Source organism: Mustelus asterias, unplaced genomic scaffold, assembly GCF_964213995.1.
Source record: "Mustelus asterias unplaced genomic scaffold, sMusAst1.hap1.1 HAP1_SCAFFOLD_494, whole genome shotgun sequence".
NCBI classification, from domain to species: Eukaryota; Metazoa; Chordata; class Chondrichthyes; order Carcharhiniformes; family Triakidae; genus Mustelus; species Mustelus asterias.
Window position 1 is genome coordinate 68,453 of NW_027590446.1, and position 24,048 is coordinate 92,500.

Here is a 24,048-nt window from a genome sequence, read left to right on the forward strand (position 1 = left end):
AAAGGTGGGGGAATGGGGTTGAGAAACTTATCAGCCATGGCGGGGCAACCTCGATGGGCCGAATGGCCAAAATCTGTTCCAAGATTTTCAGATCTATGTGTGTCTCCTGCCAAATTCTACCTCCCTCTCCCCCCACTCCTGTCATTGAACCCACCGTAGGGGCGGGGGCAATGGGAGAATTCCGCCCTCAGTCCGTACTCCGGAGAAGTTGAAGGGGGGGGGGGAAATATCCCCATTTTCCTCAACAACATTTATCCCCCCACGCAACTCCTGAGGCACTGCGGGCTGTGGGATCTTGCTCTGCGCTAAATTGGCCGCCACGTTTACCGCACGATGTTCGCCTGATAAGAGCGCGTCATTGGCCGGGGAGGTCTTTGGGATGTGCTGAGGAGTGACAGGCGCCGCGGGGAATGTGGCCTCTGTATTTGGAACGCGAGCGGACAGTTGGTCTGGTGGAGATACTGGGGTTAGAGTCACTGATGATGTGGAGATGCTGGCGTTGGACTGGGGTGGGCACAGTAAGGAGTCTCACAACACGCACGGTAGCACAGTGGGTTAGCACTGCTGCTTCACAGCTCCAGGGACCCGGGTTCGATTCCCGGCTTGGGTCACTGTCTGTGTGGAGTTTGCACATTCTCCTCGTGTCTGCGTGGGTTTTCTCCGGGTGCTCCGGTTTCCTCCCACAGTCCAAAGATGTGCGGGTTAGTTTGATTGGCCGTGCTAAAATTGCCCCTTAGTGTCCTGAGATGCGTAGGTTAGAGGGATTAGCGGGTAAATGTGTAGGGATATGGGGGTAGGGCCTGGGTGGGATTGTGGTCGGTGCAGACTCGATGGGCCGAATGGCTTCTTTCTGCACTGTAGGGCTTCTATGATTCTAACACCAGGTCAAAGTCCAACAGGTTTATTTGGCAGCACTCGCTTTCGGAGCCTCAAGTTCCTTCCTGAGGTGAGTGAGGAGTTCTGTTCACAAACAGGGCACATCAACTCAATTTACAAGATAATGGTTGGAATGCGAGTCTTCACAGGTAATCAAGTCTTAAAGGTGCAGACAATGTGAGTGGAGAGAGGGTTAAGCACAGGTTAAAGAGATGTGTATTGTCTCCAGACGGGACAGTTAGTGAGATTTTGCAAGCCCAGGCAAGTCGTGGGGGTTACCGATAGTGTGACATGAACCCAAGATCCCGGTTGAGGCCGTTCTCATGTGTGCGGAACTTGGCTATCAGTCTCTGCTCAGCGACTCTGCGCTGTCGTGTGTCGTGAAGGCCGCCTTGGAGAACGCTTACCCGAAGATCAGAGGCTGATCTTCAGAGTTAGTTAGTAGCCAGAGATTTAAATTTAACTTCCAGCGGCTTGTGTGGGGAGCTCGGAGGGGAAGGAGTGTCACTGCCCCAGGGGAACGGGGAGATTGGAGATTAATGAATGAGGAAGGCCTTTGCACACGCTCTCTTGATGTCGAAATAATCTTGCAATTTTGGAAAGATATGGATTGATTTATTTCTCTGTTCAATGATTGGATGACCAACTGTGTCTTCCGCTCCCTATTGGTCGCCGGACTGAAGGGGGTGGCCTGCGATAGGTGGAGGAGGCGCCCACGTTAAACTATAAAGAGCCAATCGCCTCCTGCATTCTGTTCAGGCTGCCAGTATCGGACAGACGGGCTGAAGGGTGAGTGAACAACATGGGGCAGACAGATAGTGCCGCACTGTCGGAGGGTCAGTGCCGAGGGAGTGCCGCACTGTGGGAGGGTCAGTGCTGAGGGAGTGCCGCACTGTCGGAGGGTCAGTGCTGAGGGAGTGCCGCACTGTCGGAGGGTCAGTACTGAGGGAGTGCCGCACTGTCGGAGGGTCAGTACTGAGGGAGTGCCGCACTGTTGGAGGGTCAGTGCTGAGGGAGTGCCGCACTGTCAGAGGGTCAGTACTGAGGGAGTGCCGCACTGTCGGAGGGTCAGTACTGAGGGAGTGCCGCACTGTCGGAGGGTCAGTGCTGAGGGAGTGCCGCACTGTCGGAGGGTCGGTGCTGAGGGAGTGCCGCACTGTCGGAGGGTCAGTGCTGAGGGAGTGCCGCACTGTCAGAGGGTCAGTACAGAGGGAGTGCCGCACTGTCGGAGGGTCAGTACTGAGGGAGTGCCGCACTGTTGGAGGGTCAGTACTGAGGGAGTGCCGCACTGTCGGAGGGTCAGTACTGAGGGAGTGCCGCACTGTTGGAGGGTCAGTACTGAGGGAGTGCCGCACTGTCGGAGGGTCAGTACTGAGGGAGTGCCGCACTGTCAGAGGGTCAGTACTGAGGGAGTGCCGCACTGTCGGAGGGTCAGTACTGAGGGAGTGCCGCACTGTCGGAGGGTCAGTGCTGAGGGAGTGCCGCACTGTCGGAGGGTCGGTGCTGAGGGAGTGCCGCACTGTCGGAGGGTCAGTGCTGAGGGAGTGCCGCACTGTCGGAGGGTCAGTACTGAGGGAGTGCCGCACTGTCAGAGGGTCAGGGCTGAGGGAGTGCCGCACTGTCAGAGGGTCAATGCTGGGGGAGTGCCGCACTGTCAGAGGGTCAGTGCTGAGGGAGTGCCGCACTGTTGGAGGGTCAGTGCTGAGGGAGTGCCGCACTGTCAGAGGGTCAGTGCTGAGGGAGTGCCGCATTGTTGGAGGGTCAGCACTGAGGGAGTGCCGCACTGTCAGAGGGTCAGTACTAAGCAAGTGCTACGCTGTTGCAGGGTCAGTGCTGAGGGAGTGCTGCACTGTTGGAGGGTCAGACTGAGGGAGTGCTGCACTGTCGGAGGGTCAGTGCTGAGGGAGTGCTGCACTGTCAGAGGGTCAGTGCTGAGGGAGTGCCGCATTGTTGGAGGGTCAGTACTGAGGGAGGGCCGCACTGTCGGAGGGTCAGTACTGAGGGAGTGCCGCACTGTCAGAGGGTCAGTACTGAGGGAGTGCCGCACTGTCAGAGGGTCAGTACTGAGGGAGTGCCGCACTGTGAGAGGGTCAGTGCTGAGGGAGTGCCGCACTGTCAGAGAGTCAGTACTGAGGGAGGGCCGCACTGTCGGAGGGTCAGTGCTGAGGGAGTGCCGCACTGTCAGACGGTCAGTACTGAGGGAGTGCCGCACTGTGGGAGGGTCAGTACTGAGGGAGTGCCGCACTGTCGGAGGGTCAGTGCTGAGGGAGTGCCGCACTGTCGGATGGTCAGTACTGAGGGAGTGCCGCACTTTCAGAGGGTCAGTGCTGAGGGAATGCTGCACTGTCAGAGGGTCAGTACCGAGGGAGTGCCGCACTGTCAGAGGGTCAGTGATGAGGGAGTGCCGCACTGTCAGAGAGTCAGTACTGAGGGAGTGCCGCACTGTCGGAGGGTCAGTGCTGAGGGAGTGCCGCACTGTCAGAGGGTCAGTGCTGAGGGAGTGCCGCACTGTGGGAGGGTCAGTACTGAGGGAGCGCCGCACTGTCGGAGGGTCAGTACTGAGGTAGTGCCGCACTGTCAGAGGGTCAGTACTGAGGGAGTGCCGCACTGTCAGAGGGTCAGTGCTGAGGGAGTGCCGCACTCTCAGAGGGTCAGTAATGAGGGAGTGCCGCACTGTCAGAGGGTCAGTGCTGAGGGAGTGCCGCACTGTGGGAGGATCAGTGCTGAGGGAGTGCTGCACTGTCAGAGGGTCAGTGCTGAGGGAGTGATGCACTGTCAGAGGGTCAGTGCTGAGGGAGTGCCGCACTGTAGGAGGGTCAGTGCTGCGGGAGTGCCGCACTGTCAGAGGGTCAGTGCTGAGGGAGTGCCGCACTGTCGGAGGGTCAGTACTGAGGGAGTGCCGCACTCTCGGAGGGTCAGTACTGAGGGAGTGCCGCACTCTCGGAGGGTCAGTACTGAGGGAGTGCCGCACTGTTGGAGGGTTAGTGCTGAGGGAGTGCCGCACTGTCGGAGGGTCAGTACTGAGGGAGAGCCGCACTGTCGGAGGGTTAGTACTGAGGGAGTGCCGCACTGTCGGAGGGTCAAAGAACAAAGAACAAAGAACAATACAGCACAGGAACAGGCCCTTCGGCCCTCCAAGCCCGCGCCGCTCCCCGGTCCAGGATTGAATCCTGAATCCAGGATCCCCACCCAATTTTCCAGCCTATCTACATACCAATATCCTATCCACCGAGCTGTCCCTCACAGCTACGATGCTTTGTTCATTACAACCTATTAACTTACCCCCACCCCCCCATTCCAGACCATGTGATCTCCAGGGAGAGGCGAAAACCCAGAGTGAAAAACCCCAGGGCCAATATGGGGAAAGAAAAATCTGGGAAATTCCTCTCCGACCCCCTGAGGCGATCGAAACGAGTCCAGGAGATCACAATGGCCCCGATCGGAAAATGCTTCCCAACCCTAGTCATTTCCACTCCCACGAACACCATATGAATCCCCTGCCCCCGAGACAGGTTCCCAACTATCCGCAGTCTCACTCTGTACTGGCACCAGCAAGATGATCGTAGAATGAAGCCTTGAAACGAGAAACCAGGAACAATTAGCCCGCGCCGCTCCCTGGTCCAAACTAGATCACTCTTTTGTATCCCTCCATTCCCACTCCGTTCATATAGCTGTCTAGATAAGTCTTAAACGTTCCCAGTGTGTCCGCCTCCACCACCTTGCCCGGCAACACATTCCAGGCCCCCACGACCCTCTGTGTGAAATATGTCCTTCTGATATCTGTGTTAAACCTCCCCCCCTTCACCTTGAACCTATGACCCCTCGTGAACGTCACCACCGACCCGGGGAAAAGCTTCCCACCGTTCACCCTATCTATGCCTTTCATAATTTTATACACCTCTATTAAGTCTCCCCTCATCCTCCGTCTTTCCAAGGAGAACAACCCCAGTTTCCCCAATCTCTCCTCATAACCAAGCCCCTCCATACCAGGCAACATCCTGGTAAACCTCCTCTGTACTCTCTCCAAAGCCTCCACGTCCTTCTGGCAGTGTGGCGACCAGAACTGGACGCAGTATTCCAAATGCGGCCGAACCAACGTTCTATACATCTGCAACATCAGACCCCAACTTTTATACTCTATGCCCCGTCCTATAAAGGCAAGCATGCCATATGCCTTCTTCACCACCTTCTCCACCTGTGACGTCACCTTCAAAGATCTGTGGACTTGCACACCCAGGTCCCTCTGCGTCTCTACACCCTTTATGGTTCTTCCATTTATCGTGTAGCTCCTCCCTACATTATTCCCACCAAAATGCATCACTTCGCATTTATCAGGATTGAACTCCATCTGCCATTTCCTTGCCCAAATTTCCAGCCTATCTATATCCTTCTGTAGCCTCTGACAATGTTCCTCACTATCTGCAAGTCCTGCCAGTTTTGTGTCGTCCGCAAACTTACTGATCACCCCAGTTACTCCTTCTTCCAGATCATTTATATAAATCACAAACAGCAGAGGTCCCAATACAGAGCCCTGCGGTACACCACTAGTCACAGGCCTCCAGCCGGAAAAAGACCCTTCCACTACCACCCTCTGTCTTCTATGACCAAGCCAGTTCTCCACCCATCTAGCCACCTCCCCCTTTATCCCATGGGATCCAACCTTTTTCACTAGCCTACCATGAGGGACTTTGTCAAACGCTTTACTAAAGTCCATATAGACAACATCCACGGCCCTTCCTTCGTCAACCATTTTGGTCACTTCTTCAAAAAACACCACCAGGTTCGTGAGGCATGACCTCCCTCTCACAAAACCATGTTGACTATCGTTAATGAGTTTATTCCTTTCTAAATGCGCATACATCCTATCTTTAAGAATCTTCTCCAACAACTTCCCCACCACGGACGTCAAGCTCACCGGCCTATAATTACCCGGGTTATCCTTCCTACCCTTCTTAAATAACGGGACCACATTGGCTATCCTCCAATCCTCTGGGACCTCACCTGTGTCCAGTGACGAGACAAAGATTTGCGTCAGAGGCCCAACTATTTCACCTCTCGTCTCCCTGAGCAGCCTTGGATAGATTCCATCAGGCCCTGGGGATTTGTCAGTCTTTATATTCTCTAACAAACCTAACACTTCCTCCTTTGTAATGGAGATTTTCTCCAACGGTTCAACACTCCCCTCCGAGACACTCCCAGTCAACACATCCCTCTTCTTAGTGAATACCGACGCAAAGTATTCATTTAGGATCTCCCCTACCTCTTTGGGCTCCAAGCATAAGTCCCCACTTTTGTCCCTGAGAGGTCCGATTTTTTCCCTTACAACCCTTTTGTTCCTAACGTATGAATAAAATGCCTTGGGATTCTCCTTAATCCTGTCTGCCAAGAACATTTCGTGACCCCTTTTTGCTCTTCTAATTCCCCGTTTGAGTATTTTCCTACTTTCATTATACTCTTCCAGAGCTCCCTCCGTTTTTAGCTGCTTGGACCTAACATACGCCTCTCTTTTCCTTTTGACCAGTCCCTCAATTTCCCTGGTTATCCACGGTTCTCTAATCCTACCCTTCCTATCCTTCTTTTTTACAGGCACATGCTTGTCCTGTAGCCCTAACAACCATTCCTTAAAAGACTGCCACATACCAGATGTGGATTTACCCTCAAACAGCCTCTCCCAATCAAGAGCTGCCAATTTCTGCCTGATCCCAATAAAGTTAGCCTTCCCCCAATCCAACACCTTACCCTTGGGACACCACTCATCCTTTTCCATCACTATCCTAAAGCTAACAGAATTGTGGTCACTATTTGCCACATGTTCCCCGACCAAAACTTTGAAGACCTGACCGGGTTCATTCCCCAGCACCAGGTCCAGTATAGCCCCCTCTCTAGTTGGGCTGTCCACATATTGTTCCAACGAACCCTCCTGTACACATTTTACAAATGCCTCACCATCCAGAGTCCCTGCCCTCAGCCATTTCCAGTCTATACCAGGGAAATTGAAGTCTCCCACTACAACAACCCTATATTTCCTGCACCTATCCAGTATCTCCTGACATATCCATTCTTCCACTTCCCTTGGGCTGTTGGGGGGCCTGTAGTACACCCCCAACATAGTGACTGCGCCTTTCCTGTTTCTAAGCTCCACCCAGAGTGACTCGCTACACGACTCCTCCGAATTGTCCTCCCTCTGCACCGCTGTAATATGCTCTCCAACCAATACCGCTACTCCCCCACCTCTTTTGGCCCCTCCTCTGTCTCGCCTAAAACACTTGTACCCTGGAATATTCAGCTGCCAGTCCTGTCCCTCTTTCAACCAAGTCTCCGTCACCGCAACCACATCCAAATTCCTCGTGCGCATTAAGGCCCCAAAGGTCAGTACTGAGGGAGTGCCGCACTGTCAGAGGGTCAGTACTGAGGGAGTGCCGCACTGTCAGAGGGTCAGTACTGAGGGAGTGCCGCACTGTTGGAGGGTCAGTGCTGAGGGATCAGTTTGTTTTATATCTGAGGGTTGGCTCTCTGAGTTACTGAGATATCTCCTGTTTCCAGTTCCCCTGGCAGGATTTCCTCTTACGCTCACCGGGAGTGAAGTTCACGTCCCATCACAGAATGTTCCGGCTCACTCTCATCTGCCTCGCCCTCTCCTGCAGCCTCGTGCAGTCGAAGGTATCTCACCTCAACGTTGACGATGAAGGTGAAGTAAGTATCAGGCTGAGAAATCCAGGAAAGGGGCAACAAACAGGCCTTGAACTCTTGGCTCGAGCTTCTGGGTGGGCCGGCACGGGCTTGATGGGCCGAATAGCTTCCCCGTGTGCTATGATTGTCAACAGCATTAACAATTGGGCTAGGAAGTCAGGAAAGCGAATGGCGGTGCCCACACAGGCCTCAAGCCTGTCTCGAGTGAAATTTCGGGGCCTAATTTAGAGGCCTGTGGCCTAGTTTGAGCCCCCCACCTTGCAAAACCAGGAAAATCAGGCTTCTTCTCGGCCTAAATTGGCTGTCCTTGAAGGGACGGCAGCAGGGCACCACCCCGACCTCAATTTGTCGGCTTTGTGAGGCCTCCAAGGCAGGTATGAGGGATCCCACGGCCTTTACTCAAAGTGCGGCAGGTAATCCCTCCCTGACATCGGTGAATAATCACCGTACAACCCAGTGATGGGACAAGTAGAAATGGTTTGGACGTGGGGAATGAACATAATCTTTCAAATTTGCCGAAGGCACAAAGTAAGTTGGGGACATGAGTTGTGAGGGGGATACTCGGAGGCTTGAGTGGGCAGGTGGAACGTGACGTGAACAATTGCGGAGTTATCCCCTTCAGTGGAAAGACAGGAGGGCCAAATATTTCTTGAATGGAGAGAGGTTGGGAAAAGTCAGCAGAGGGATCTGGGTGCCCTAGTTCACGGCAAGTTAACCACGGCAGTTTTGGCTGGGCGGTGTGCGATTGGGGTTGGTGGGGGGGGGAGAGGGCAGTGTGGGGGAAGGGGCCACGGGGATGGAGGCGGGGGGGGGGGGCGGTGGTGCGTGGTGGGGAGTCCTCCCCAGCGTTCCGGGGCCGATATTTATCCCGCAATCAAACATCGCTTTTTAATAAAAATATATAGACAGACAATTCGGGTGCGTGAGGAGATTGCTGGTTTTGTGGGATCTTGCTGTGCCCCAGCTGGTTGCCGCATGGCAACAGCGACGGAACTTCAGAGGAAGGAGGGTCACTTGTTTGGCTGTGAGGCCCCTGCTGGGGGGGGGGTGAAGGGGGTTCAAATGCACTAGACAAATGCAACCCTGCCTTTGTTCGTTGTTTCGACGGAAGATCTTCCTCGGGGGTGGGGTGGGGGGCAGGAACAGAACAGAAAGAGGCCATTCGGCCCCTCACGGTCTACCCCAGCGTGACGCTCGTTGAATCTTAGCCTCACCCCGCCTCCCCCAGCGTCCAGTGACCCAGTCCAGGTCAGATAGTTCGAACCATCTGAATATACAACACCCATCGCCAAGGCGACAGGAAATAATCCTGAGGCCCAGTTGACGGGAATTTCCGCGTCGCTTCTGAATGGGGGGCGAATCTCCGACCGGGAACGTAACTGGATCTTATTCTATCCCCTCAATTGCAGCTGCGGACCCAGTTTGAGGAGTTCAAAGTAAAATACAAGAAGGACTACGAGGGGTTGGAAGGTAAGAAACATGTCCGCACTATTCGGTTGTCTGTCCCCATCGCCCAGGGAGGCCGGAGTTCGACCCTCCCGCCCTCTCCCCCCCTCCCCGCGGGATGTACTGATCCTGGGACGGTTAGGGACAGGGCGGCCATTGTAGGCCTCACTGAGCCCGGCCTAGCCAACTTCAAATATCACCCAGTTTCCCTCCTCCCCTTCCTCCGCCGCCCCCTGCTGGGGAGAGTCAGGATGTGCACCGGGGAAAACCACTGGGCCTCACTCGTCTTGACGTTGGTCTTCAGTATGGACTGGAGGCACGTTCCCTGAAAAGGCACAGCTCCTCAGTACTGACCCTCCCACAGTGCGGCACTCCCTCAGCACTGATCCTCTGACAGTGCGGCACTCCTCAGCACTGATCCTCTGACAGTGCGGCACTCCCTCAGCACTGACCCTCTGACAGTGCGGCACTCCCTCAGCACTGATCCTCTGACAGTGCGGCACTCCCTCAGTACTGACCCTCTGACAGTGCGGCACTCCCTCAGCACTGACCCTCCGACAGTGCGGCACTCCCTCAGCACTGATCCTCTGACAGTGCGGCACTCCCTCAGCGCTGACCCTCCGACAGTGCGGCACTCCCTCAGTACTGACCCTCCCACAGTGCGGCGCTCCCTCAGCACTGACCCTCCGACAGTGCAGCACACCCTCAGCACTGACCCTCCGACAGTGCGGCACTCCCTCAGTACTGACCCTCCGACAGTGCGGCACTCCCTCAGTACTGACCCTCCGACAGTGCGGCACTCCCTCAGCACTGACCCTCCGACAGTGCGGCACTCCCTCAGTACTGACCCTCCGACAGTGCGGCACTCCCTCAGCACTGACCCTCCGACAGTGCGGCGCTCCCTCAGTACTGACCCTCCGACAGTGCGGCACTCCCTCAGCACTGACCCTCTGACAGTGCAGCACTCCCTCAGCACTGACCCTCCGACAGGGTGGCACTCCCTCAGCACTGACCCTCCGACAGTGCGGCGCTCCCTCAGTACTGACTCTCTGACAGTGCGGCACTCCCTCAGCACTGACCCTCTGACAGTGCGGCACTCCCTCAGTACTGACTCTCTGACAGTGCGGCACTCCCTCAGCACTGACCCCCCCTGTGCTCCTGTCCCAGACACCATTGAGCACCGGAGTGTGGGAGCTGGAGGGTACCTCAATGTGATAAACTCTCCCGGAACGATCCGGAATATCCCAGAATTGAAGATCGATGCCTCCAGAATGCCTCAGTGTGTGTGACCCTGGAGAGAGGCCATCGGTTTGTCAAATTGAGGGTTGGTGGGGCGGAGGGGGGGGGGGGGAGGGGAGGGGGGGAGAGGGGGGAGCATGTGGAGGGGGGGAGCGGGTGGAGGGGGCAGTTTGGGGCTTTTTTCTTGGAACTTTTCAATTTACCAGGTATAAAAATCTAAAAAATTAGAAAATGTGGTGAGTCGGGAGGCACAATCCGATTGGTTAATAAGACTCTTAGCTTTCCAATTGGTGTAGGAAGGTCGTGCGGTTCTCGGGGTGGGTGTCTTGGCCAACTAATGGCTGGAGTGTGAACAAAGAACAGTACAGTGCAGGAACAGGCCCTTCGGCCCTCCAAGCCTGCCCCGATCGTGATGCCCTAACTAAGTCCAAAGACGTGCGGGTTAGGTTGATTGGCCATGGTAAATTTCCCCTGAGTGTCAGGGGATGTGGGAGGGTAAATACATGGGGTTATGGGGGTAGGGTCTGGGTGGGATTGTGTATTCGGTGCAGACTCGATGGGCCGAATGGCCTCCTTCTGCACTGCAGGGATTAGAACAGAGAACAGCACAGCGCAGGAAAGGCCCTTTGGCCCTCCAAGCCTGCGCCGATCGTGTTGTCTGCCTAAACTAAAACCGTACGCACTTACAGAGTCTGTATCCTTCCATTCCCATCCTATTCATGTATTCATCTAGTTGCCCCTTAAATGCCGCTATCGTACCCGCTCCCACCACCTCCCCGGGCAGCGCCTTCCAGACACTCACCACCCTCTGTGTAAAAACACTTACCTCGCACATCTCCTCTAAACTTTTCCCCACGCAGCTTAAACCTGTGCCCCCCTAGTAATTGACTCTTCCACCCTGGGAAAAAGCTTCTGACTATCCACTCTGTCCATGGCCCTCATAATCTTGTAGACTTCTATCAGGTCTCCCCTCAACCTCCGTCGCTCCAGTGAGAACAAACCAAGTTTCTCCAACTTCTCCTCATAGCTAATGCCCTCCATGCCAGGCAACATCCTGGTAAATCTTTTCTGTACCCTCTCCAAAGCCTCCACATCCTCCTGGTAGTGTGGCGACCAGAATTGAACACTATTATAATAATTATTAATGTTACAATTATAGAATTGATTCTATGATAAATTACAAAAGGAATCTTCTGCCCTTACTCGGTCCCTATCCCTCGATTCCCTCCCTATTCATGCACCCATCCAGATGCCTCTTAAATGTTGTTAATGTTCCCGCTTCCACCACCTCCTCTGGCAGCGCGTTCCAGGCACCCACCACTCTCTGCGTGAAAAACTCCCCCCGCACATCTCCCTTAAACTTTCCCCCCCTCTCACCTTGAACCTGTGCCCCCCCCCCCCCTTGTAATTAACGCTTCCACCCTGGGGGGAAAAGCCTCTGACTATCCACCCTGTCTGTGCCTCTCATCATTCTGTCGACCAGGTCTCCCCTCAGCCTCCGTCTTTCCAGTGAAAACAATCCCAGTTTATCCAACCTCTCCTCATAGCCAACACCCTCGAGACCAGGCCAACATCCTGGTGAACCTTCTCTGCACTCTCTCCAAAGCTTCCTCCTGGTAGTGTGGTGACCAGAACTGCCCGCAATGCTCCAAATGCGGCCTAACCAAGGTGTTATATAGCTGCAGCATGATTTCCCAACTCCTGTACTCAACGTCCCGGCCGATGAAGGCAAGCATGCCTTCGTAACCACCTTGGCCACCTGTGTTGGCACTTTTATGGAACTGTGGACCTGCACGCCCAGATCCCTCTATGTTAATGTTCCTCGGGGTTCTGCCATTTACAGTATAATTCACACCTAAATTTGATCCTCCAAAATGCATCACCTCGCATTTGTCCGAATTAAACTCCATCTGCCATTTCTGTGCCCAAGTCTCCAATCTATCCATACCCTGTCGTATCCTCTGAGAATCCCCGGCATTATCCGCAACTCCTCCGACCTTCGTGTCATCCGCAAACTTACTCATCAGACCCACCCACATTTTCCTCCAGATCACTTATATATACTACAAACAACAGAGGTCCCAGCGCTGGTCCCTGCGTTCTCTCAAAGGGAAGCAGGTTTTGTGGTGTGGTACAATCTATCAAGGCGTAAAGTATTTTCGAAATGGGGAGATAATTGAGAAATTCTCAATGATCACTTCCTCGTTGGTATAGTGGTTCGTGTCCCCGCCTGTCACGCGGGAGACTGGGGTTCAATTCCTTGACGGGGAGCATTTTTAGAGGGATTAGTGGGTAAATCTGTAGGGATATGGGGGTAGGGCCTGGGTGGGATTGTGGTCGGTGCAGACTCGATGGGCCGAATGGCCTCTTTCTGCACTGTAGGGTTTCTATGATTTCTATGATTAAACAACTACTGTTTTAGGGGAGCGATGGCCTAGTGGTATTATCGCTAGGCTATTAATCCAGAAACTCTGAATGTTCTAGGGACCCGAGTTCGAATCCCGCCACGGCAGATGGTGGAATTACAATTCAATAAAAATATCGGAATAAGGATCTATCAGTGACCATGAAACCATTGTCGATTCTGGGAAAAACCTATTTGTTTCACTAATGTCCTTTAGGGAAGGAAATCTGCCGTCCTTACCCCGGTCTGGCCTACATGTGACTCCAGAGCCCACAGCAATGTGGTTGACTCTCAACTGCCCTCTGAAATGGTCTAGCAAGCCACTCATTTTGGGGTGGCACGGTAGCACAGTGGTTAGCGCTGCTGCTTCACAGCTCCAGGGACCTGGGTTCGATTCCCGGCTCGGGTCACTGTCTGTGTGGAGTTTGCACATTCTCCTCGTGCCTGCGTGGGTTTCCTCCGGGTGCTCCGGTTTCCTCCCACAGTCCATAAATGTGTGGGTTAGGTTGATTGGCCGTGCTAAAAATTGCCCCTTCGAGTCCTGAGATGTGTAGGTTAGAGGGATTAGCGGGTAAATGTGTAGGGATATGGGGGCAGGGCCTGGGTGGGATTGTGGTCGGTGCAGACTCGATGGGCCGAATGGCCTCTTTCTGCACTGTAGGGTTTCTATGATTTCTAAATCAGACGCGCAAAGGGGCTTTAGTAAGTAGTCTCACGACACCAGGTTAAAGTCCAACAGGTTTATTTGGGAGCACGAGCTTTCGGAGCGCCGCTCCTTCGTCAGGTGAAGGGCCAACGCTCCGAAAGCTCGTGCTGCCAAATAAACATGTTGGACTTCAAACTGGTGTTGTGAGACTTCTTACTGTGCCCACCCCAGTCCAACGCCAGCAGCTCCACATCAAAAGTGGGAGTCCTAGTTCAGGACTCTCTCAAGGCTAACTTGCAGGTTTAGTTGGCGGTTAGGAAGGCAAATGCTCGCATTAATTTGGAGGGGACTAGAATACAAGAACAGGGATGTACTTTCTGAGGCCTTGTCAGGCCCGGGTCAGGCCACGTTTTGAATATTGGGCCAAAAGTTGGAAAATCTCAGCGGGTCTGGCAGCGTCTGTCAGGAGAGGAAAGGAGCTGACGTTTCGAGCCCAGACGCCCCTTTGTCAAAGCTAAAAGGCAGAGAAAGTGGGAGCTATTCATACTGCAGGGGGAGGGAATGGAAGATGAGTCATAGCCACAGAAACCGGGGGGGGGGGGGGGGGGAAAGGCCGCTAATGGCAGCCCATAGAGAGAATAAAGGGTGTGAATGGCCAAACGGCAGAGAAACTGTAAACTGTGACAGATGGAGACGTCGGGGGAGGAGGTGGGGAACGGGACAGGGGTAGAATGTGGAAAAGGGGAAGCGGGGGAGGGAGGAAAGGTAAGGGAAGGGGGATGAAGTAGGGGGAAAGAGTGGGAGGGGGGGGGGGAAAATGAAGACAGACAATAAAGTAAATAAAAGGTAGAGAACGGTAAAAAAATATTAAATAAAATAGAATGAAAACCAAGGGGTGGAGGTGGGGTAGAGCGAATCATCTGAAGGAATATTGAGTATTGTGAGCAGTTTTGGGCCCCGTATCTAAGGAAGGATGTGCCGGCCTTGGAAAGGGTCCGGAGGAGGTTCACCAGAACGATCCCGGGAATGAAAGGCTTGACGTATGAGGAGTGTTTGAGGACTCTGGGTCTGTACTCGATGGAGTTTAGAAGGATGAGGGGGGGAATCTCATTGAAACTTCCAGAATACTGAAAGGCCCTGGATAGAGTGGACGCGGGGAAGATGTTTCCATTAGTCGGAGAGACTGGGATCCGAGGGCTCGGCCTCAGAGTAAAGGGACGGACCCTTTAGAACCGAGATGAGGAGGAATTTCTTCAGCCGGAGGGTGGGGGTGAATCTGTGGAATTCATTGCCACGGAGGAGGCCGGGTCATCGAGTGTATTGGAGACAGAGAGAGATAGGTTCCCGATTGGTGAGGGGGGTCAAAGGTCACGGGGAAAAGGCGGGAGAATGGGGGTGAGAAACTAAGCAGCCATGCCGGAGCAGACTCGATGGGCCGAATGGTCTAATTCTGTTCCCAGTTCCAATGTTCTTACGTAACAGGCGTGGAGATAAACATAACATAAGACTCGGAGCAGGGGCAGGCTGATCTTTTCGTGGACTCAGCTCCACTTACCCGCCCGCTCACCATAACCCTGAATTCCTTTACTCTTCAAAAATCTATCCTTGCCTTAAAAACATTCAACGAGGGAGCCTCAACTGGGCAGGGAATTCCACAGATTCACAACCCTTTGTGTGAAGAAGTTCCTCCTCAACTCAGTCCTAAATCTGCTCCCCCTTATTTTGAGGCCTTGCCCCCTAGTTCGAGTTTCACCCGCCAGTGGAAACAATCTCCCTGCTTCTATCTTATCTATTCCCTTCATAATCTTATATGTTTCTATAAGATCTCCCCTCATTCTTCTGAATTCCAATGAGTGTAGCCCCAGTCTACTCAGTCTCTCCTCATGAGCCAACCCTCTCAACTCTGGAATCAACCTAGTGAATCTCCTCTGCACCCCCTCCAGTGCCAGTATATCCTTTCTCAAGTAAGGAGACCAAACGTGAACACAGAGATCATGGGTTCAAAGTGAGGGAGGGGCGGGAAGGGTGGGGAGGGGGTGGGGGAGGGGCGGGGGGGGGACGGGAGTGGGGAGTGAACAATTGTGCGCCATTCACCCTCGGTCTGGCCTAGCGGCCAATGGAGACGGCACCGTCCATCGCTGACACGTTCTCTCTTCCCTCCCGCCGGCCCAGAAGAGGAGAGAAGGTTCCGGATCTTCGTGGACAACCTCAAGGAGGCCAAACGGATGCAGGAACAGGACCGAGGAACGGCCGTATACGGAGTCACCAAGTTCAGCGACTTGTCCGGTAAGCGAGGCAGGACGTGCTGTGGGGGTGGGGGGCCTGTGGGGGGGCATTCTCTGCTCCCGGTGCCAGGCTGGGTGAGCCCGGTCAGCGGGTGTGATACTGAGGCACGCTGATAGGGATGGGGGAGGGCGGGGGAGGAGGGGGGGCGGTGTGAGGGAGGGGGGGAGGGGGGGAGACAGCCTGCATTCGGAGGCCCAGCTGAGAGCGGCGATGGGCCGGATTGGCCAAGAATCCAACTCGAGTACAACTGTCTGGTCTTCATAATAGACTGGAGGGACTGGAGGGATACAGCTCCCTCAGTACTGACCCTCCAACAGTGCGGCACTCCCTCAGTACTGACCCTCCGACAGTGCGGCACTCCCTCAGTACTGACCCTCTGACAGTGCGGCACTCCCTCAGTACTGACCCTCCAACAGTGCGGCACTCCCTCAGTACTGACCCTCCGACAGTGCGGCACTCCCTCAGTACTGACCCTCCGACAGTGCGGCACTCCCTCAGTACTGACCCTCCGACAGTGCGGCACTCCCTCAGTACTGACCCTCCATCAGTGCAGCACTCCCTCATCACTGACCCTCCAACAATGCGGCACTCCCTCAGCACTGACCCTCCAACAGTGCGGCACTCCCTCAGTACTGACCCTCTGACAGTGCGGCACTCCCTCAGTACTGACCCTCCGACAGTGCGGCACTCCCTCAGTACTGACCCTCCGACAGTGCGGCACTCCCTCAGTACTGACCCTCCGACAGTGCGGCACTCCCTCAGTACTGACCCTCCGACAGTGCGGCACTCCCTCACTACCGACGCTCTGACAGTGCGACACTCCCTCAGCACTGACCCTCCGACAGTGCGGCACTCCCTCAGCACTGACCCTCTGACAGTGCGGCACTCCCTCAGTACTGTCCCTCTGACAGTGCGGCACTCCCTCAGTACTGACCCTCCGACAGTGCGGCACTCCCTCAGCACTGACCCTCCGACAGTGCGGCAATACCTCAGTACTGACCCTCCGACAGTGCAGCGCTCCCTCAGTACTGACCCTCCGACCGTGCGGCACTCCCTCAGCACTGACCCTCCAACAGTGCGGCACTCCCTCAGTACTGACCCTCCGACAGTGCGGCACTCCCTCAGCACTGACCCTCCGACAGTGCGGCACTCCCTCAGCACTGACCCTCCGACAGTGCGGCACTCCCTCAGCACTGACCCTCTGACAGTGCGGCACTCCCTCAGCACTGACCCTCCGACAGTGCGGCACTCCCTCAGCACTGACCCTCTGACAGTGCGGCACTCCCTCAGTACTGACCCTCTGACAGTGCGGCACTCCCTCAGCACTGACCCTCTGACAGTGCGGCACTCCCTCAGTACTGACCCTCTGACAGTGCGGCACTCCCTCAGCACTGACCCTCTGACAGTGCGACACTCCCTCAGTACTGACCCTGTGACAGTGCGGCACTCCCTCAGCACTGACCCTGTGACAGTGCGGCACTCCCTCAGCACTGACCCTCCGACAGTGCTGCACTCCCTCAGCACTGACCCTCCGACAGTGCTGCACTCCCTCAGCACTGACTTTCCACCCCAAATTGCCCTTGGGACAGTGGTGGAGAACCTCAATCTTGAACCACTTCAGTTCCTGTGATCCTGACCCCTGTTGGACATTCCAACCCCTTGGAACATTATTCAACTTTCCACTAACCATTTGGAATGACAGCATTTGGTGCCCAATCCTAGTTGCCCCCTTGGTTCTGAGTGTCTCGCTTGGCCCATTGCACAGGGGGGCAGTTAAAAGTCGACCACTTTGCCGTATGTGTGTGTGTGTGTGTGTGTGGGGGGGCGGGGGGGATGAGGTCTGGAGTCACATGTAGGCCAGACCGGGTAAGAATGGCAGATTTTCTTCCCCAAAGGACATTCGTGAACCAGATGGGTTTTTATTATTCATTCATGGAACATGGGACACTGGGGTGATCAGTAAGTTTGCGGACGACACGAAAATGGCTGGACTTGCAGATAGTGAGGAGCATTGTCAGAGGCTACAGAAGGATATAGATAGGCTGGAAATTTGGGCAACGAAATGGCAGATGGAGTTCAATCCAGATAAATGCGAAGTGATGCATTTTGGTCGAACTAACGTAGGGGGGAGCTATACGATAAATGGCAGAACCATAAAGGGTGTAGATACGCAGAGTGACCTGGGCGTGCAAGTCCACAGATCCTTGAAGGTGACGTCACAGGTGGAGAAGGTAGTGAATAAGGCATATGGCATGCTTGCCTTTATAGGACGGGGCATAGAGTATAAAAGTTGGGGTCTGATGTTGCAGTTGCATAGAACGTTGGTTTGGCCGCATTTGGAATACTGCGTCCAGTTCTGGTCGCCACACTACCAGAAGGACGTGGAGGCTTTGGAGAGAGTGGAGAGGAGGTTTACCAGGATGTTGCCTGGTATGGAGGGGCTTAGTTATGAGGAGAGATTGGGTAAACTGGGGTTATTCTCACTGGAAATACGGAGGATGAGGGGTGACCTAATAGAGGTGTATAAAATTATGAAAGGCACAGATAGGGTGAACGGTGGGAAGCTTTTCCCCAGGTCGGTGGTGACGTTCACGAGGGGGTCATAGGTTCAAGGTGAGGGGGGGGAGGTTTAACACGGATATCAGAAGGACGTATTTTACACAGATGGGGGCCTGGAATGTGCTGCCGGGCAAGGTGATGGAGGCGGACACACGGGGAACGTTTAAGACTTATCTAGATAGCCACATGAACGGAGTGGGAATGGAGGGATACAAAAGAATGGTCTAGTTTGGACCAGGGAGCGGCACGGGCTTGGAGGGCCGAAGGGCCTGTCCCCGTGCTGTATTGTTCTCTGTTCTTTGTATATGTTGAAGTGTAACTTTTTTTTCCTGCTAATTACGTGTAAAAGACAGACTCTACAAATTCATTCTCGTCAAAATAACAAGCATTTAATCACGAGGTTCTGCAGGCAGAAGATGGCTGAGACTTGAGGTCGGAGAGCAGTTGGCACAGCTGCTAAAACCTCCACCTAGTCCGCCCCTCGCCCCAGAAACAGTCCACAATTTATACAAAATCAGGATCGGGTTTTGTGACAAAGGCTTACGCGGGAAAGTGAGTCATAGAAACAATTAGTAACAACACCAAGACCGTGACTCCCCAGGCCCCTCAGTCTTATCAATAACAACATTATCTTGTCCTTTGAAGGAACAAAATGGTTTGGTGACTCCCTCACCGCCGACCTTATCTTGTACGTTGTTCTAAAGTATTTCTCAAAACACCCTGAGGTCAGGCCAGTTGGCCTTGTTTTATGTACGTAGTTCTCAGGCACTTCTCAAAACACCCTGAGGTCAGGCCAGTGGGCCTTATATTGTTTAATTACTTCCCTTCCCTAAGATAATTTGGAATATTGTGTGCAGTTCTGGTCACCTCACTATAAGAAGGATGTGGAAGCGCTGGAAAGAGTGCAGAGGAGATTTACCAGGATGCTGCCTGGTTTGGAGGGTAGGTCTTATGAGGAAAGGTTGAGGGAGCTAGGGCTGTTCTCTCTGGAGCGGAGGAGGCTGAGGGGAGACTTAATAGAACATAGAACATAGAACATAGAACATAGAAAGCCACAGCACAAACAGGCCCTTCGGCCCACAAGTTGCGCCGATCACATCCCCACCTCTAGGCCTATCTATAGCCCTCAATCCCATTAAATCCCATGTACTCATCCAGAAGTCTCTTAAAAGACCCCAACGAGTTTGCCTCCACCACCACCGACGTCAGCCGATTCCACTCACCCACCACCCTCTGAGTGAAAAACTTACCCCTGACATCTCCTCTGTATCTACCCCCCAGCACCTTAAACCTGTGTCCTCTCGTAGCAACCATTTCAGCCCTTGGAAATAGCCTCTGAGAGTCTACCCTATCCAGACCTCTCAACATCTTGTAAACCTCTATCAGGTCACCTCTCATCCTTCGTCTCTCCAGGGAGAAGAGACCAAGCTCCCTCAACCTATCCTCATAAGGCATGCCCCCCAATCCAGGCAACATCCTTGTAAATCTCCTCTGCACCCTTTCAATGGCTTCAACATCTTTCCTGTAATGAGCTGACCAGAACTGCGCGCAGTACTCCAAGTGGGGTCTAACCAGGGTCCTATAAAGCTGCAGCATTATCTCCCGACTCCTAAACTCAATCCCTCGATTAATGAAGGCCAGTACGCCGTACGCCTTCTTGACCGCATCCTCCACCTGCGAGGCCGATTTAAGAGTCCTATGGACCCGGACCCCAAGGTCCTTCTGATCCTCTACACTGCTAAGAATGGTACCCTTCATATTATACTGCTGCTTCATCCCATTGGATCTGCCAGAGGTTTATAAAATGATGAAGGGGATAGATAGAGTGAACGTTCAAAGACTATTTCCTCGGGTGGATGGAGCTATTACAAGGGGGCATAACTATAGGGTTCGTGGTGGGAGATATAGGAAGGATATCAGAGGTAGGTTCTTTACGCAGAGAGTGGTTGGGGTGTGGAATGGACTGCCTGCAGTGATAGTGGAGTCAGACACTTTAGGAACATTTAAGCGGTTATTGGATAGGCACATGGAGCACACCAGGATGATAGGGAGTGGGGATAGCTTGATCTTGGTTTCAGATAAAGCTCGGCACAACATTGTGGGCCGAAGGGCCTGTTCTGTGCTGTACTGTTCTACGTTCTATGTTCTATAAGCAGAGTCAGCCTTAGTTTGACCTTACTAGTTTGGGCGAGGGTCAAATGGTTTCGCAGCTGCTTTGTTCTGTGGACACCTCGAGCAAGTGGCCACTTTTCCCATCATGCCATTATTAGTTTGTACCATATCACACACGGGCACTGCTGGCTGGGCTGGCACTTATTGCCCAGTAAGAAGTCTAACAACACCACGTTAAAGTCCAACAGGTTTATTTGGTAGCAAAGGCCACGAGCTTTCGGAGCGCTGCCCCTTCGTCAGGTGAGTGGGAATTCTGTTCACAAACAGGGCATATAAAGACACAAACTCAATTTACAAAATAATGGTTGGAATGCGAGTCTTTACAGGTAATCAAGTCTTAAAGGTACAGACAAGGTGAGTAGAGAGAGGGTTAAGCACAGGTTAAAGAGGTGTGTACTGTCTCCAGACAGGACAGCCAGTGAGATTTTGCAAGCCCAGGCAAGTCGTTGGGGTTACAGATAGTGTGACATGAACCCAAGATCCCGGTTGAGGCCGACCTCATGTGTGCGGAACTTGGCTACGAGCTGGGATTCGAACCCGTGTCCCTCCCAAACCCTCCCACTCCCCGAGTCCATTATCCAGTGTGGGCCACAGCTCTGGTGACATTCCGACCACACCACAGCTGCCCCGCCCAGCATCTTCAGCCGGGATAGCTGTTGACGGTGTGAGAGAGAGAGAGGGGGATGGGGGAAGAGGCTGCCCTATCTCGGCTGTGAATTCCCCGGCTCCTGATCCGGAACTTTCCCAATACGTAGAGAGGTACCATTCTGTGATACCGATAACATTCTGAGTGGGCGACGCGGTGGCACGGTGGTTAGCGCTGCTGCCTCACAGCGCCAGGGACCTGAGTTCGATTCCCGACTTGGGTCAGCGCTTGTGCAGAGTCTGCACATTCTCCCCGTGTCTGCGTGGGTTTCCTCCGGGTGCTCTGGTTTCCTCCCACAGTCTGAAAGATGTGCGGATTCGGTGGATTGGCCGTGCTAAGTTGCCCCTGAGTGTCCGAAGATGTGTAGGTTAGGTGAATTGGCCATGCTAAATTGCCCCTTAGTGTCCAAAGATGTGTAGGTTAGGTGAATTGGCCATGCTAAATTGTCCCTTCGTGTCCAAAGATGTGCAGGTTAGGTGAATTGGCCATGCTAAATTGTCCCTTAGTGTCCAAAGATGTGTAGGTTAGGTGGATTGGCCATGCTAAACTGCCCCTTAGTGTCCAAAGATGTGCAGGTTAGGTAGATTGGCCATGCTAAATTGTCCCTTAGTGTCCAAAGATGTTCAGGTTAGGTGGATTGGCCATGCTAAATTGTCCCTGAGTGTCCAAAGATGATGTGGAGATGCTGGCGTTGGACTGGGGTAAACACAGTAAGAAGGTTTGCTCCGAAAGCTTGTGTGGCTTTTGCTACCAAATAAACCTGTTGGACTTTAACCTGGTGTTGTTAAACTTCTTACTGTCCAAAGATGTGCAGGTTAGGTGGATTGGCCATGCTAAATTGCCCCTTAGTGTCCAAAGATGTGCGGGTTAGGTTGATTAGCCGTGCTAAATTCTCCCTTAGTGTCCAAAGATGTGCGGGTTAGGTTGATTAGCCATGCTAAATTACCCGAGTTCCAGGGGCATTAGCAGGCTAAACACATGGGGTTACGGGATTAAAGCCTGGGATTGTGGTCAGTGCAGACTCGATGGTCCGAATGGCCTCCTTCTGCACTGTAGGGATTCTATGACTCTATGATTCCAGGTGGGGTGGGTGTGGAATATGGGGAGATCTCAGAGCCGTGGATCATCTACCCTAGAAGTTACACAGTGGGTTAGCACTGCTGCCTCACAGCGCCAGGGACCCGGGTTCGATTCCCGGCTTGGGTCACTGTCTGTGTGGAGTTTGCACATTCTCCCCGTGTCTGCGTGGGTTTCCTCCGGGTGCTCCGGTTTCCTCGCGCAGTCCGAAAGACGTGCTGGTTAGGTGGATTGGCCATGCTAAATTCTCCCTCAATGTTACCCGAACAGGTGCCGGAGTGTGGCAATTATGGAATTTTCACAGTAGCTTCATTGCGGTGTTAATGTAAGCCTACTTGTGACGAAGAAGTAAAACTTGAAACTCACAGCTGATCCAAAACTCTGCGGCCCCTGGTTCTGTCTCCCACTCGCATGAACCGCCCATGTTTACAGCACATGATAGCACAAAGGGAAGACATTCAGCCCTAGATCGCTGTACTAGCCCTTCTACAGAGCTACCAAATAAGTCCCACCCCCTCCCCTCTTCAAGCTCTGCCTGCTCTCTCTCCCAGATCCCTGTACATTTTTCCCCGTTCCCCCCTTTCCGAAAGTTCCTGCTTCCGCCGCCCTTTCAGGAATCGCCTTCCAGGCTGGATAGACTGGGATGTTTTTTCTCTGGAGCGTAGGAGGCTGAGGGGTGATCTTATAGAGGTCTATAAAATAATGAGGGGCATAGATCAGCTAGATAGTCAACATCTTTTCCCAAAGGCAGGGGAGTCTAAAACTAGAGGGCATAGGTTTAAGGTGAGGGGGGAGAGATACAGAAGGGTCCAGAGGGGGCAATTTTTTCACACAGAGGGTGGTGAGTGTCTGGAATGAGCTGCCAGAGGCAGTAGTAGAGGCGGGTACAATTTTGTCTTTTAAAAAGCATTTAGACAGTTACATGGGTAAGATGGGTATAGAGGGATGTGGGCCAAACGCGGGCAATTGGGATTAGCTTAGGGGTTTTAAAAAAAAGGGGTGGCATGGAAAAGTTGGGCCGAAGGGCCTGTTTCCATAATGTAAACCTCTGAGTCCACAAGAGGTGGTGGAAACAGATATATTTAAGAGGCCTTACCAATGTCTTGTACAACTTCAACAAGACGTCCCAACTCCTGTATTCAATGTTCTGACCAATGAAACCAAGCGTGCTGAATGCCTTCTTCACCACTCTGTCCACCTGTGACTCCACTTTCAAGGAGCTATGAACATGTAACACTAGAACCCAGGTAGTAGTAGAGGTGGGTACAATTTTGTCTTTTAAAAAGCGTTTAGACAGTTACATGGGTACGATGGGTATGGAGGGATATGGGCCAAACGCGGGCAATTGGGACTAGCTTAGTGGTTAACAAAAAAAAGGGATTGGCATGGACAGGTTGGGCTGAAGGGCCTGTGTCCACGTTGTAAACATCTATGACAACAACTCGCAGGGTATAAAAAATAAATTCTCCTCAATCCAGCCCCCCGACCTCTGGTTCTTTCCCCGGTTCTCTTCAATCTGTGCCCCCCATCTTCTGGTTATCCATTGCGCGGAATAACTTTCCCCTAATTTATTCGCATCTGAACGACCCCCCTGGCGAACTTAAAGGCCTGGATTAAATCTCCCCCTGAACCTGCACTGACTCCGAGGAGAACGATCGCGGATTCTCCCAGTCTCTCCACCTTGACGGAACTTCCCCCACAATGCATCGTTCTGCCGCCCTCTGGCCGGGGAGATCGGAAGATGGCTCCAGGGCAACAAGATGGAGACCGGCTGAGGAGTCGCTCAAATTGTGTTTCCTTTTTACAGACGAAGAGTTTGCCAAGTATTACCTCAACCCAATTATTAGTAACAACAATGGCACGTGGCCGGAGGAAGTCAAGTGGACAGAAGCCAACGGGAGATTGGCTAACTTGTCTGCACCGTCAAGGTTTAATTGGAAGAAGAAAGGGGCGATCACCAGAGTAAAAGATCAGGTATGGGCACGGGGTTAGATACAGAGTAAAACT

General features: G+C 53.3%; 1 protein-coding gene across 1 annotated transcript in view; it reads left to right on the forward strand.

The window, feature by feature from the left end:
• Positions 1–1,588: 1,588 nt before the first annotated feature.
• Positions 1,589–24,048, forward strand: part of LOC144486856 (cathepsin L-like) — a 52,050-nt gene continuing 29,590 nt past the window's right edge. Inside the window, 5 exon segments of the mRNA XM_078204876.1 lie at positions 1,589–1,665; positions 7,420–7,569; positions 8,976–9,036; positions 15,477–15,587; positions 23,849–24,015. Of these exon segments, the coding sequence (XP_078061002.1) occupies positions 7,480–7,569; positions 8,976–9,036; positions 15,477–15,587; positions 23,849–24,015 (429 nt within the window). The 5' untranslated portion in view covers positions 1,589–1,665; positions 7,420–7,479.